This window comes from Diplotaxodon limnothrissa, linkage group LG17 (assembly GCF_057381915.1).
Source record: "Diplotaxodon limnothrissa isolate DT_005_m linkage group LG17, D_limnothrissa_male_GT1.1, whole genome shotgun sequence".
Classification (NCBI taxonomy): Eukaryota; Metazoa; Chordata; class Actinopteri; order Cichliformes; family Cichlidae; genus Diplotaxodon; species Diplotaxodon limnothrissa.
Window position 1 is genome coordinate 25,072,584 of NC_140612.1, and position 15,394 is coordinate 25,087,977.

Below are 15,394 nucleotides of genomic sequence, written 5' to 3' on the forward strand. Positions count from 1 at the left end.
TCTGTGTGAATAGATTTGCCAACTGACTCTTCAGTTACATTGTGTATTTACTGCACCGTGGTGTTAGTGAGATTTTGGACATTGAATAGCTTTAGCTAATATCATCAGCGGCATTATGCTAGCTTACATCCCTACCCCTCCTGCCCTCACCTGCTGTCCTTTTCTTTTTCTTTTTGTTTTTTTTGCTGCACATTGAGAGACGACCTCTATTCTGCATTTCACCAGGAGTCAGCTGATGGATTGTGGGTTCAAGGTGTTATGGTAAGAAAGTATATTCTATTTTCGTTTCTGTAACTTAATTATAATAGGTTTTTTATAATTATTAGGTGCATGCATACTCACCCTATTAATACAACTGAGAAATCCAAAATCTGCCATAGGTTTATCTTATACCTGTATGTATTGCCAGAAAGGTGATTACTGGACTCGCATTAATGCACACTTGAACTGAAATGAGGTTGTAACTTGTGGGTTGTTGGGTTGCAAATCAGAAACAAACATCTTTGGATTTTTTTAATCCCATAAGATCTGGAAACACAGTTTTTATTCAACAAAACATTACTGATTAACCAAGCACAGTGCCTGCTGTTATTTCAAAATAATTTTATGTCATTTCAGATAAAATGCAGCATTCCAGTGCATCCCAACCATGCATACAGTCAAGGTTTCTGACGGAGCTGAGTTTCTCTCTGGCAGTCTGCTGAAAGTGTTTGCAAAGTGATCGGGGGAACAGGGCACAAAGCTAATGGATGTAGCTGCCATTATGACAGTAAGAACTTTAAAATTCTTTAACTACAAAGTGTATATGTATTGCATTAGGTCAGTAAAAGATTTTTATGCTACATCCATTGAAACCGTCAACTATTACCTGTGAGTACTGATTCCACTAAAAGGATGCCATAATTTTCATCATGCATTTACTGGCCCACTGAGAAAAATTTATCTTTTTTAAAAAATAAATGTTCTGGAAACGATATATCCATAAAGTTGATGTCAAACAGGAACTTTTGATATTGCTTTGTAGATGCTGGTGTTGCATGTTGACTGGTTTAAAAAGTCAAGAGTTTTTGTCTGGGATCATTTTCTTCTGTGCTACTGAAAAGTTCACAAATCTCTGTTTTCTTTGTTATAATAGTCAAGGATGACATTAATGCTCGGAGTCCCTCATCAAAGTGCTCCGCATCTGTGTGAAAGACAATTGCAACATCTTGGTGCAGGAGTTCATGGTGAGTGTTTTATGAGTAGATTGTGGCTTTGCAACATTTAAAAATGCATTTAGTTATCCACTTGATCCTCATTGGACTGGTTAGGACCAGTAGTCCTCTTTAATAATTTGAAGTTCACATGAGGCCTGGTAGTGAACTCGGCCACCGGCCCTTGAGGCCCCACCCCTGTATTAGGGGTCACATCAGATTGAAAAAACTTTAAATTTGTCATTCTAGTGAACAAAGAAAAATCCCCCCAATATTTACATTAGCTTTTGTTTGAAAAAAAAAAAAAAAAGACCAACTGACCAACAGCTAACCAAATTGTGGGGCTGAAAGTCTAAATTCTAACATCTTCTGAGTGACATAACCTGGATTTCTGATGGGCCGGTGTCTTTCTAACAAAAACTAATGTAAAGCATTTGAAATTATTATGTTTTTCACCCTCTCTTAGAAACTCTGTTAGACCATGAATGGCAGCATGGCAGGCCACTCTTTGGCTATAGCTATTTACTATGTTGCTTGCATTGGTTTAAATTACTCTAACATTAGAACTGGTAGATTCAAAAGAGATGAGTTTAAAAAGGAATCTTAAAGAAATGTTTTGTGTTTAACCAGGACTTGACTGAGGCCACTGCACAGATTGAGAAAACCACAATGAACATCTGTCTCCAGAGATGCGCCAGGCAATGACTTTTCTGATGTTGTTCTTCAAGATCTGGATAACGTGACCTTTGCAGTAGCCATGCTGTTTGGACCTTTTTTATTCCTTCAACATGAGTTACCCATCACAACTCTGCTACACTTTTGAGGTGATTCAAAGGGTGGTAATGGAGTTGGATGCAACTCAGCTCTCAAGAAAAGCTCACAACTAAGACAAAACTGCTCCTGCAACGAAGCTCACTGTTATGCATGTGAGGTGACCAGCTCTAGGTGAGAGGACATTTAAATCTCACACTTGTTCTGCTGCATTTTTGAAGCTCAATTCCAGGAACGGATCGCAGGGTTCATTTTTATATACTATGCAACTGCCATGAGGACAAGCCGTTTTTTTTTGTTGTTTGTTTTTCCTTTTGCTCTGTACAAGTTCTGTTTGTCTGTTTGGCAGCATTTTTAAATTTGTCTTTGTATTTTTTCTTTCTTTTACTAGTGAAGAGATGTAGCGTGAACAGTTATACAGTCTAAATATCCCATATGGGTCGTGTGAAATGGTATTTTCAATTTCATTCAGTTGAAGTAAAGAACGTTGAATATTTCTAAGTGTGCTGTTTTGAACCAAGATGTCACAGTATGATCAGTGCTGTAATTTTTGACAGTCACTGTATCAATGTTATTTTTGCGTCTCTTGAATAAAGGTTTTGACCTGCAAGTGCTAATTTCTTTAGTTATTGGGGTAAAATGGGAGGTGTTAATAGGAAGGTGTTTGCCAATTCAGTAACCTAATTTAATGTTAATGGAAACTAACATTACCTCAAATAGAATGTTTTGTATTGTTCTTTCCCAACATTTTTCAAAAGAAACAGTCTAATTTCTTTACTGTGATTGATTCCAGAGAACACGGAAGAACTGACATTATTTAACTGTTGATTTATATAGATTCAGTGGAGGAGTAATGTCAGTTTAATTCTTTACCTACTGTCAATGCAGTGAAATTAGACATTTTGTTTTGAAAGTTTACTGGTGGATGCCAGCAACCATCTTGGAAGAGAACAATACAATCTGTTATAAGGCCTCCATTTGAAAATTGTGTATTTGATACTAGAATATAATAGCAAAATGTAATTTGAAGATAACATGTAGTATTTAAGTGACCAAGTAGTATTGGGTAAAAGTTTGATACAAAAATAGCGTTTATAATGGGTTTCAATGGGGCACAAATCGACCACTAGGTCCGATAGCGTAAGTTTATCGATAGCTTAGCCACTGAAGCTAATTTCCGGAAGTCATACTGAAATTTTAACAGTAAATGTGACCGAACTTTTTTTTTGCAGACTTTCGCTATATTCCATTCAACACTGTGCAAATGGCAGGTACACTCAAAAAAATAAAACATTAGATTTACTTAAAAAAGTTATGTCAAGTGGTTCCACACAACTGCTTTAAGTAACTTTTAAGAAATGTTGTTACTTAGTTTAAACTCAATACTGTTAAGTTAGATTTACGTAAGTGTATTGGCTAAATGTAACTTAATTGCAATGCTTAGCTGATACTTATCTTTGTTGCTTTAAGCCTACATAACTTGTTTAGGCAATATCTTTGTAATACTGTTACTTAGCTGGTACATAACTTTTCTGCTTTAGAAGGACATAACCTGGTTAGGTAGTATCTTTGTAAAACTGTTATGTAGCTGCTACATAACTTTGTTACTTTTGAATTATATAAAATTGTTAAGTAATTTCTATTCAATACAATTACAAATAAATCATTTACACTGGTTACTTCCATACAAAATAGCAAAGTTTCTTAAAAGTTACTTAAAGCAGTTATGTGGAACCACTTGACATAACATTTTTAAGTAAATCTTAGGGAGATCTTTTAGGAAGAAATGAAGACAGCACCCAAATTATCAAACACAATCCTGCCTTTAATAAGCACATTCAGTGCATATAAAATACTTTTTTCCAAGCACAACAGCTTAACACAAAGTGCAATCAATGCAACTTGTTACAAATTCCAAGTGAATATTTTGTGCAGAAAATGTAGATCAGTATAAAGTGCTAACCAACTTGTCGTCAAACTAAAATGATTAAAAAAAATGATCCAACAAAGTCCTGTCTTTACTAAGCACATTCAGTGCATATTAAATACTTGTTGACAGACCGAAAAGACTGTAGAGCCGTAGCTTAACACAAAGTGCAATCAATGCAGACAACTTGTTACAACTTTAACTAAATACTTTGTGCATAAAACAATATTTTACTTCAAAGATCAGTGAAGTGCTAACCAACTTGTCTTTCAACTGGTCCAGAAAGCATCCAAATTATCAAAAAAAATCCTACATTTTACAGGACGTTTCAGGAATTATTTTCAAACACTGATAAGCATGAAAAAGCAAACTAAACTCATTTAAAACAGTGAAAATTGGCTGTTTTGTTCAAAAACTGTACTGTAAAACAGTGCTACTCAGTTTTTCAAGTTATGGTTACATCCCAAGTTGCAGACAGCTGCCAAATGTCACATTCTTTGAAATATCAAATCACAGCGGCCTAACCGCTAGAACTTTTTAAAATGTCTGTCATTTTCTGTATGTTGTCAAGTAGCAGTAGAAGAAGTGCAACACCAATTTTTTAAGTAACAGTATTTTGCTAAAATGCAAATGAACATTATTGTTCTCTAAAACTGGTGAATGTTCCCAAGAAACAGTACTGACAATGAAAAAAAGTGTTTATGAACAACTTAACTATACCTGAACGTAAAGCATTCAAACTAAGTTAAGCAATAAGGGCCTCCCGCTTCCTCCTCTTTATTCAAGGAGTTTGTTTCTGAGCACTTGAACTTTGTTTGATAGCTTCTTAGCATCAAGTCCCATCAGTACTTTCTGAAAAAACTCAAAAGTGTACCTGAGGTTGGATGGGTAGCTCATGTTTAAAGTGTAGATCAGGCCGAACAACAACACAACAGCAGTGGCAACATCAGGAAGATCTCTGAGCACAGCGACACCCTCAATTATGATACCAATGTCTTCTGCCGGGTCAAGGTCACGCTCTCCTTCTGGTTTGATGACGTAGATGCCAATGAGCGTCTTCTCCATTTCACTTTCGGCCTCATGAAAGTCCACATCCTAAAAAAATTAATAAGTAAATAAACATAATAATACAAGTTGCAGGGTTTCATATCAATTAAAGGGATATTCCACCCAAAGTGGAAATTTGTCTATTACCATAAATTGCCAAGAGTTAGATAAGTGAGAAAAAAGCATTTTGTAACCAGCACAGTACATTTCTGATTTTATACCCATTGTTCCTGGTGAGCTCAATAATCATGTCGACTGCAAATGAAAAGTAAAAAGTAACACGACGGATTTGCAGGAGGAGGCGATTTAGATTTGGGCCTACATTACGGTTACGCCAAAGCACCCTGTAACCCGCCATGGCATAGCACTTGGATACAACAACAGTGGTTGAAAAAGCCTCTGGTTTCCATAAATAAACACATATTCGAATATCCATGCACCATGCAGCGGCGGCTTACAGTGTTGTATGTGGTAACCATAATGTATTCCCAAGTCTAAATCTACTCCTCCAAATCCTTCAAGTTACTTATTACTTTTCATTTAAAGTCGACATGATTATTGAGCTCACCAGGAATAATTCGTACCATTAAAGAGTCATTTGCAACCAAAATGCTTATAGTTCCCATTCACTCCATTTTTTAAATGCTAGGCAAAAGCAAATAGACTGCTGCCGGATCAGGAGAATTATTGCACTGGTTACAAAATTATTTTTTCTCACTTATCTTACTCTGGGTAATATGGTAATAGACCAATTTTCACTTTGGGGTGGAATATCCCTTTAAGCTGCAAAACAGTAGACAGCTCAGAGCGAGATGAGAGGTGTTGGTCCATCATCTAGATTACACGGCAGAACAACAAAGCAGAAAGACAGTACACTCAGCCCACATTACACCCCAACTGTAATGGCAAGGGTCACTCCCGCATAAGCTTGTGCTTTTATATCTCCAATAATGTTCTAATTTTAACTTTTTGTTATAATCTAATGAATGTGTGTGAGGAAAAATTACCGTCAGTTAAATTTTTATTACTGGAAATTGTTTCTATTTGATTACTTGCCTGATATTCTTTGATCAAGCTGTTCGGATCTTCATTGAGGTAGACTGCAAGTCCTTTCAGCGTACACACTCTTCTCATTGCAACTGTGTCGTTCTGTAAAACATAAAAGCAAATTTTACTTAGCTAAACTTTAAAGACATTTTCAGTTAACTTCAGCAAAATAAATGTATATAATGCTTTGAGAAAAAAAGTCCATGACACACTACAGAAGAACAACAAAATTTAAAATAAAAAAAATTAAGGAAAGAAGGAACATTATCATTTGAAAAAATGTGACGAGCAAAAAAAGGTAACCACAGGATCCCAAAAAAAACAGAAACCCGACCAAAAACAGCAGCATGAAGAATCCAGTGAGGAAGAGGATGAACAAGAGGTCACACCAAAGCCAGCCTGAACAGAGGATTTTTTTTTTAAAGTAAACCACTGAGTCCACTGATCTAAGGCTTAGGAGGAGAGTTCCAGAGTTTGGGGGCCACAGCAGCAATGATCTGTCACTTTTGGTCTTTAGACTGTTGTGCACTACCAGGCTTTGATCACTGGACCTCAGGGACCTGCTGGGGGTGTTGGGACTGAGAAGATCTCCATTGTATGATGGTGCTTGTCCATGTAAGGCCCTAAGGACCAGAACCAGGATCTTGAAATGAACCTTGAAGTTGACCAGCAGCCAGTGACGCTGGAAGAGAAGCGGGGTGACGTGGGTGTGTTTGGAGGACTTGAACAGGAGGTTTTGCAAGGACAAATGAAAAAACAGTTGTAGTACTAAGCTCAGAGACCTCCCTTTATCCCGTCTTGGTTTGAAAGGTGCCTGATGGCAGTTTATTCTAGCTTCAGCTTTTCTACTGTAAATGCCAAAATTCTCCCCAGGGAGCCGCGGCAAATCCCGTTTTGGAAACGCTACTGTCCTGTAAAAACAGCTTTTAATTCTGGCAATTTTTTTTATAAAGTATCCAAATCAACTTAAAACTTTATTACTGTGACAACACTATCATGAAAAGGACAAAGAATAAACAATCCCATAATACCAACATTAAACTTTACCTTACAATAGAAGGAGACAACAAAATCATATGTATTAAAAGAGGGAATGAAGCATTGAAAAAAATTAATTCCAAACCTCATCAATTGCAGCCATGATTTCTGTGATCTTGCATCCAGATGTTCCTCCCTTGTTTCTGAAGACTTTGGTCAGTTTGGTTGTGTTGTTGTCCAGCTGTGCCATAAATGTGGATGTTAGCGGGATCGTAGTGATGCGCTGGAATTCAGCATTTATCTGTAAAATAAACAAATGTTTAGCGTGATGGGTTTAAAATATTGCATGTGGAGTGCATTTGCAGATCAACTGATTCAGTTACCTCACGTGGAGAAAAAAGAGCTGGCCATCGGCTTTTAAAGTCAGCTACGAAGGGCATGTCCTGAAGAATTTCTTGCCTCCGGTGAGGAAAGGTTTGGGCCATTTTTGCTTTGATGGTTTCATTGTTGTTCTTCTTCTTGAACTCTGAAAGCAGCACCAACCTTTCTTCTTCCTGACTCTCTCGGGTTTCTCCAGCTGGATAATCAGGGCAGAAATTCACCTCTGCTCTCCTGGGTTTCTTGACTTGGTTGGGATGCACATTACTGTTCCCTCTTCTTTTGAGAGAATTGATGACCAACTCACTACACCCTAAGTTCTTCAGTTTTCCACGATAGTTTGACATTTTATACTTCAAACTGATCTTCCATGCAGAAAATCCAGTTTCTGAACCCTTCTCTTTCAAGCATGGATGCTTTACAACCAAAGCTTGGCAAACATCACTAAGATTGCTGTCTGAAGGGTAAGCTTTGTACTTCATAATTTCTGAAGACAAGCTCTCTAAAATGTCAGACTTGAGCTTTGGTTTTAGGGTTAAAAGTGTTCCATTGGCTTGGAATTCCTGGTTGCCTTTTGTCAATTGCAGCTCTACATCGAAGCTAAACTCAGGTATGCGAAAGTCCAGTGGCCAGGCTTCTGATCGCAGCGTGGAGTTTGCTGAGCTCGAGGAGCTTGATGACCTGGATTCTGGCGATGATAGTATATCTGTGTCATAATCAGGGTTGTGGCCAGAGCAGGGGCTACCCAAGTTAAATGAGGACACACTGCTTTCATTACTACCAGTGGATGTTTCTGGAACACCTGTTTTAATCACTTTTATTTTGTCCATGTCTTTTAGATCAAATGTGGATGTCATGTTAAGGAACTGATTAAAATCTGTGTCCATGTACTGCAATCTGAACTGTTCAGAAACTCCGCACTGATTTTCAATCTCCGCTTTGAGCTCGTTAACATTCTTTGGTATCCCCAAAGGAAGGGTTAACTTGAGTGCGTTGTTCTCCCCCAGGATTATCAGAAGCTTTGTTGGGGCTGTCATTTCTGATGTCCCAATCTCCAACTGTTACTCTAAAAAATAAGTGCAAGAACATGAGCAGGTGGTTCCCAAACTTCAGTACATGTTACAATGGTGAAGCAGGTATTTTTTTAGTGGTATTCAGAATTTTGCAGCACAATTTTTTTTCTAGTATTTTTACAAGGCTTGAAACATATCCGAGTAGATTTAAGTTCTGGTCCAACTATTTTTAAGAACCAAACTTTGAGAAGAACTGCTATACAGCACAAAAATTAAATCGGCAACATGGACATTAAAATTACCTGAACAGTGTATGTATCTCTTTAATGTAACCATGCGAGAAGCTCCGACTTGGTAGTCACAAAGTGGATAACAATCCACCAGATCCTCATGTGCAACAAGAGAAATTTCCTTTGGAGATGGGTCAATTTTGAAGGATCCATAGTGTTCAGTGTACCACGAGCTCAGTTTTTTTACTATAAACACCAACGAATCTGCCAAAATACACATCTGCAGGATTTCAGCAAACTCTGGCAGACCCCCCAGTGATCCATGTACTATTAACATGCCCTTCCTGTAGTAGATGCCTGCAACAGACACACTCTGGGCAAGGCTAACTACAGCTGTGTCAGGGTACTTTTCAGCAAGACAATGTGCAATTTCACGTTTGAGAAGTTCTACTGGGACTGCCGAGACTCGTGAAACCTCAAAAGTGGCTTTGCTACAGCCTGATGAATGCATGTAATGGCTAATCATGAGCTGGTGTTTGGTTGACAAAGACAGGGTTATGTTTTTGAAGCAGTTTGTGTGTCTAGCAACTTTTTAAAAAAATGTGTGCTTTGCCTCGAATCTGATTGTCCATAATAAGGCAAGTGGACCAAAATGGCGAATTATTGAGGGATAATGAGCCAGAAAGTGATGTTTTGGCAATGGTCTTCTATCTGGGCATACTTCTTTGTACCTTTGATGGTGGTCTAAAATCTTACTCTCCAGGTATGCAACTGAGTCACTGTTATGAACAGGACACACAACAAGCTCAACAATATCCTTCAAATCTAGTAGAAGTTCCCAAGCTGGTTCGTTTTCAGGTATGTGTTGTCCAATAATAAGTGGCAGAAGTCTTAGTAAACACCAATTTTCATGTGCATTGCCACCAACAGTTTTTTTACTAAGAAAATTGTGAGGCAATTTCTGAGGGCGATTAGTCTGATCCCCTCCTTTGTAGGGAAATGACTGAACAAGTCTATTTAGATTTTCAAAAGTGATGTACTTCTTGCCTATTAGTATTCGAAGGCACTCAGCTATCTCAAAAGGCACAATACCTTCAAAAAGGTCATGTGCAAGATCAGGGGGGAATCCTGTAGTGACCTTGAAGAAAGACAGACTGTCTGCTAAGACACACGAGCTTTTCACACCACAACAAGCTACCCCTGTCTCACGTGCAGTTGCTATGTGTACACGATGGAGCTCCTCAGTTCTCAGAGAAAAGTCACTATTTGTAGCTTTTGATTCAATTTCTGAGCATGTAGCAGTACAAAACCTGCAAAAGTAATCTCCAGAAAAACTTTCCACAAAACCGGCCAATCCATGAGCGCCGAGGCTGTCTGCCACTACATATTGGACAGTGCCTTTAAAGTTGACCCCTAAATTGTCAATGAACACTCCCTGCTGCTCTAAAATGACAAGGTCTTGCAAAAGTGGCTCAAATATTTTTGAATAGCCAAAGGTCCTAAGGTCCTCACTTTTGCACAAGAGAGCCAAATAAATAGAAGAGAGGGATGAATGACTACCTGGTGGCAAGTTACCTAAAATCCAGTAAACTGAGCAAAGTTTATGCTTTTTCCGTGATGTCCCCAATGGATTGCAAATTTCGAAATCATCAACATAAAGACAAATAGAGATTCTTAGTTCACCGCCTGAGAAAAACTCATTATTTTGAAAATGTAGACCATCTTTATATGATGTATACTTTTCCTTATTTACAAAAGGATTCTGATTGTGGCTAGTGACAAATTTGTTCAGTATGTTTTCTTGTTTAAATATCTGCTGTAATGATTTTAGAATAGGAATATACTGAAAGGTCCTCTTGCTTTGGGAGTCGAGAATGTATTCAATTGGATCAATTACTTCAAAATGTTTTCTGTAATACTGTCTGCGTTTGAAGGCAGTGGCAAGTGTGCCGTCCTTTTCTATGGCTTTTAACAAAGGGTTAAAAGAAACTGCCTTTGTCAGTTCTTCAATAACAGGCTGGTCTAGACAAAGGTTATGATTCTTGAGTATGTCTACAATTACTTGATTTGTCAAAGGCACTGATGCACAGCTTATCAGGTAGTGCAATTCTGAAAGCAACTCGTCAATTGCTATGCTGGGAACATGAAAATAGTTTTCCAACTTAAGTAAAAGAGATGCAAAATTAAGTTCTATTACATTTGCCAAATCTTCAGTCTCACTTGTAGTTGTATCGTGATCAATATTTGCACTTATGTCCTCTTCTACAATAGTGTCTGTACTGTCATCAGCTGATGTTTGGCCTACAATAGTGTTAGCAATACCGATTTTAAAGTCTTTTAAGGTATAAGGATTGTGTTTCCTATTTCGATGAGACTTGAATGTACCATAGATATTTGTTTTGAAAGAACAACCCTCAAACATGCAATGCACAGTCTCGTTACATTTTAGATGGTTGTTAATGTGAGAAAAATACTCCTGCTCCGAAGCTATGTTGCAGCAGGAACACAAATGGCAGTTAAATGTTGCCAAACTCACAGACTTGTCTAGAGTTCTTTGGGTATGTGATCTGCTTAAGTGGCTATGTAGAGCATTCCATGTTTTGAAAACACAGACACAATCAGAATAGGCACATGGATACTGCTGTCTACTATGAACTAACCTGTAGTGTTTTAATAACAGAGCTCGTGATGACACCACTTTTTTGCACAATTTGCACTGCCACATCAACGTATCTGGGGGAGAAGCACAAAAGACATTTTCATTACACTGTCCCTGAAAAAACTAAATAATTTGCACATTGTTAATGTTTCATATTAATCAGTTTTATTTTTAATATTGTATGCTACAACAATGAATTTATTGATCTACATCATCACCACTGCATATTGTGTAAATGTGTGTGTAATCTGACATTAAAAGTCGAGTGAGAAATCCCATGGACATTGTACAACATTAATGCAGTTCATCTTACACCAGCTTACTAAATGCTTTCTGCAAGCTACATCAAAACGTAAGCTGAAATATTAGACAGAAAATACACCCTAACCTGTCTGCTAGCGAGGAGCGCTTCTCCACTGTTGTTGGCTAAAGTGCAACGCAGTCAGGCGTCCGAGTATAAACTTGGCGCGAAAGTGCGTGCCGGACCGAATGCGCTGCCTGTACCGACGCATACCGACGCTAGCGCTACACTACATTTGGGCTGAAAACAGAGCTTTGCTATTGCAATGGAGTCCCCTCCAAAATCATTTGGAAACTCACGTGCAGCAAGTCCACGTTAGCAAACCTTTACCGGGCAAAACCCTGCCTGTACTCTTTTCTTAGTAGCACTTGCGACATTAACTGACGTGTGAACATATATATGTAGACGGGCTTTACAAGAAAAATGACTTCTTACCTGATTTTTGGACAAAAATGCGGCTGAACCAGTCCACATGGCGAAGAAATAGCAAGCTTGAGAAAGAGGGTGGTGCGCATGCGCATTGGCCCTTATTTAGGCGGGCTCTGCACGCAGCAGTATGTGCCGAGGGACAAACCTGTGAATTTACTCAACAATGTTACGTTGACACAGTTCAATGACTTTGTGTAACAACAAAAAGTAACAACATTTCATTAAATTTGCACAAACACTTTAAGGATTTTTGCAAAATCGAGTTTATTAAGAACAAACAACAAAATCTACTTTAGTAAAAGCAGAGATAGGCTGAGTTCATTTTTTTGAGTGTAATCAAAATTTGAAAATAGCCACAAATCGACCCAAGACCCTCCAGGGGTTAACAGTGTAAACTGGAGAAATGTAATTGTAACATGGTAGACTAATGTGCCTGTGTTAATTCAGCTCCATATTATTGTGTGAAGTTGCACTGGGTTGGGAGTGGTTTTGTGTGTGTGTGTGTGTGTGTGTGTCACATTTTTGGTGAGCAAATGGCTGGAATGGGGTTGGACTAATTAGAGGCAGGTGTACTTGATTGCACTGATACACTGGTCTACTTATAGCCCACACTACAAACACTGCTGTGTTGTTTTGTCTCGCTGTGCAGGTATGTAATGTGATGAAATCAGATATGTTTGGGATGGATGGGTTTTGCGCTATGAATTTTATATTAAGTGTGTCGTTTTGTCTCTCTGTGCAGTCCAGGGCCTATTATATGCCACAGCCTAAAGGCAGCAGAGTTGCAGAGGCTTGAGTGACCACTGACTATATGCTTGCAGGGTGGTGGGTCTCCAAGGACAACTTCTAACCCTGTTAAAGGCAACATGTGGAGTGCAACTTGGCTGTGTGGCATAGCTGGCTCTGGCCTTGGGACTGTGTGTTTTTATACAATTCTTAAGTGGGACACTGGACTGTTTTATCTTTTATCTCTTGATATATTTTTTGTCAATAAATTATCTTTTAGAATTTTATTGACTGACATCTTTTTGCCCATGACTGAAACGGTTGGTCAGACCTAGAGTCTTTCTTTGGGTGTGTTACAGCAGCTTCTGCTCTAAAAGAAACAAATAAATAAAAAGAAAAGAAAATGTGTAACATGCTCATCAGCTTAGCAGTGTCTACATATTTAATTCAGCTTCTCAATCCTGTAGTTTTAGCTGTTGTCTACAGGGTTTTGCTTATTGGTTGTTATTATAGGTGTGCTCTATATCTCAGCAATGTGTCATTCTAGGATGATAGGTTTCAAGCTGGTCAAGTGCCTCTATGCACTTCATTAGTTTAGTTATTCTCTGTATTGTCTTCATCTCACATGTCATTACACTGAGTTTCAGCAAACCTTAAGCTTGATGCAGACTACTGCTTAACAATTATCCACCTCACATCATAACCGATTAAGGTGCCTCTTCATATTAATATGTCATTGTTAATATTATCCTCTTTGTCTTATATAACAGCAATAGCATATTATAATATTTTATCAGTGTGTACCACTATACTACTCCTGAGCCAATTTGTTAGTTAGGATCATCTTATTCAGCAAACAGATAATTTAGAATTCATCCAATCTGCGGTCACATTTGTTCTCTCTGTTGCATGGCGGACCAGGCAGTTCTATTATAATATATTATTTATATTTTATTTTGTATCCATCAAGGGCTTCAGATGACCTGCAGAATCATCCTTTTCCCAGGGTGGAGACAGTTACCTTTTCACACACTGTCCTTGGCTGAACAATGACACAGCCTTAATATACCTTATTTATTTTATTAAAATATTTTCGTGTGAATTATTTGCTTTATATTCATTTTATACATGCTGGGCATGGTCATCATGCCAACTGTGTTTCATTGTTAATATCACTTTACAGGTTGTTATCCTTGCTATTATTAATTTCAAATACTCTAAAGATAATTTCTACTGTAACTTTCCCTTTGTTCATCTTTATTTCGTACTTTTTATATTTATATCTACTCAGTGGGGTCTGTTTTCAACCCTTTTAAACTACTACAAAACTACTGTGATCTCTAGTTTTCACTTAATAAGGGATTATTATGTTCTTCCTGATATGGGTGTTGCTGCAGATGCGGCTGCAGGAGTGAGTGATGGTTTACTAAAAGGATTGTGGGCACTGCACAGTGTCTCGTCTTCTGGTTTTACTAAACTGGCAGTTGAGTTCTGTTCTTCTGACTGTTTATATTTTGTTTTCTTAAATCTCTCAGTTTACAGACACTGTTTTTGTCCGGCGTCTGGACTTTTCTTTTCTCACCACTGCTCGTCAGCAGGAGTGAGTTTTAATTTCACTTGCTTGATTACCCATCTTATTTATGTATTTACTTATTTTTGTTTAAGTAATATATACACAATACAGCTGCTATCACCTTCGCTGGTATTAGAGACGAGAGTGGTTGCTCACACGCCCTTCTACTTTCGGACTATTTCCAAAAGCGGTGTGAACTTTACGAGACGGAACTCGACCGTTCTCTCAACTCACCAGCACGTCAGTGAATAGCAGTAAAAGAAAAACACAGTAGGAGCAGCTCAGTCTCTTATTGGACCGTGAAAATTCAGCTTGCTCCATTAATTAAAACAATACACACACACACATTCACATTCACAGCTTCGACGCGCGCGCGACCAGAACCCTTATGATAAGGGGAGCTCCCAGAGCTACTTACTCCCTAGACCCAGTCTAGACCCAGCTGGGGGAGCTACCCAGAGCTCCAAAGCTACCAGTCGACGAGCTTCCAAAGCTTCCAGTCGACGAGCTACGCTACCAGTCGACGAGCTTCCAAAGCTACCAGTCGACGAGCTACTTCCGCTATTTTAAATTCCCTGAATTCAAAATGCGCTTTTACGCAAGATTGTGTCAGTGTGTCTGTATCTACCTGGTCAGTGTCGCCGGGTCTGGTCCACCTCGATCGGGTCCCACCACCGTGGGTCGCTTTCTAAGACGTTGGCCAAGACCCGAATTTAAACGCTCTTGGACTTTTATCACACACCTGGTGTGTGAGCTGTCGACAGACGAACAACGTGGACTGGTCACGGAGATGGGACACGATGGAGGCGCTCTGGCTGTCGAAGGACCAAGAAATGTTGGGGGAAAACTCTGTAAAAAACCCAGGAGAAATAAAGACACAATGAGACAAAGTTACTTTCTTTATCAAACGTGTACACGGGTGAGCTGCTAAGAACAACTCACACGTGTACAGAGGCTGGGCACTTTTTATAGGAAAGACAGTGAGAACAGGATAAGAAAATACAAAACAGATAAAATAAACAACTCCATATGTGGCGCTAGTCTCGTCAGCAGAGAGCTGGGAGAAAGCTGTGAGAGATAAAACAATCTAAAACAATATGTCCCAAAACAGTATGTCTTTGC

At 38.6% G+C, this 15,394-nt stretch overlaps 1 protein-coding gene across 1 annotated transcript; it reads right to left on the minus strand.

Moving 5' to 3' along the window:
• Positions 1-4,294: 4,294 nt before the first annotated feature.
• Positions 4,295-8,028, minus strand: LOC146615061 (uncharacterized). Its single transcript, XM_085375994.1, has 4 exons — positions 7,347-8,028; positions 7,109-7,264; positions 5,995-6,087; positions 4,295-4,986 (listed from the first exon to the last, which is right to left on the minus strand). Exons 1-4 carry the CDS (start codon positions 7,821-7,823, stop codon positions 4,669-4,671), a joined length of 1,044 nt encoding a protein of 347 aa, XP_085232120.1. The 5' UTR covers positions 7,824-8,028; the 3' UTR covers positions 4,295-4,668.
• Between the last annotated feature and the right edge of the window lie 7,366 nt (positions 8,029-15,394).

Coding starts and splice junctions, on each gene's coding strand:
- LOC146615061 (XM_085375994.1), bottom strand. CDS start 7,823: ATGAAGTACAAAGCTTACCCTTCAGACAGCAATCTTAGTGATGTTTGC. Junction 7,265..7,346: donor CTCTTTTTTCTCCACGTGAG/GTAACTGAATCA, acceptor TTTATTTTACAG/ATAAATGCTGAATTCCAGCG. Junction 4,987..5,994: donor GCTTGATCAAAGAATATCAG/GCAAGTAATCAA, acceptor TAATTTTTTTAG/GATGTGGACTTTCATGAGGC.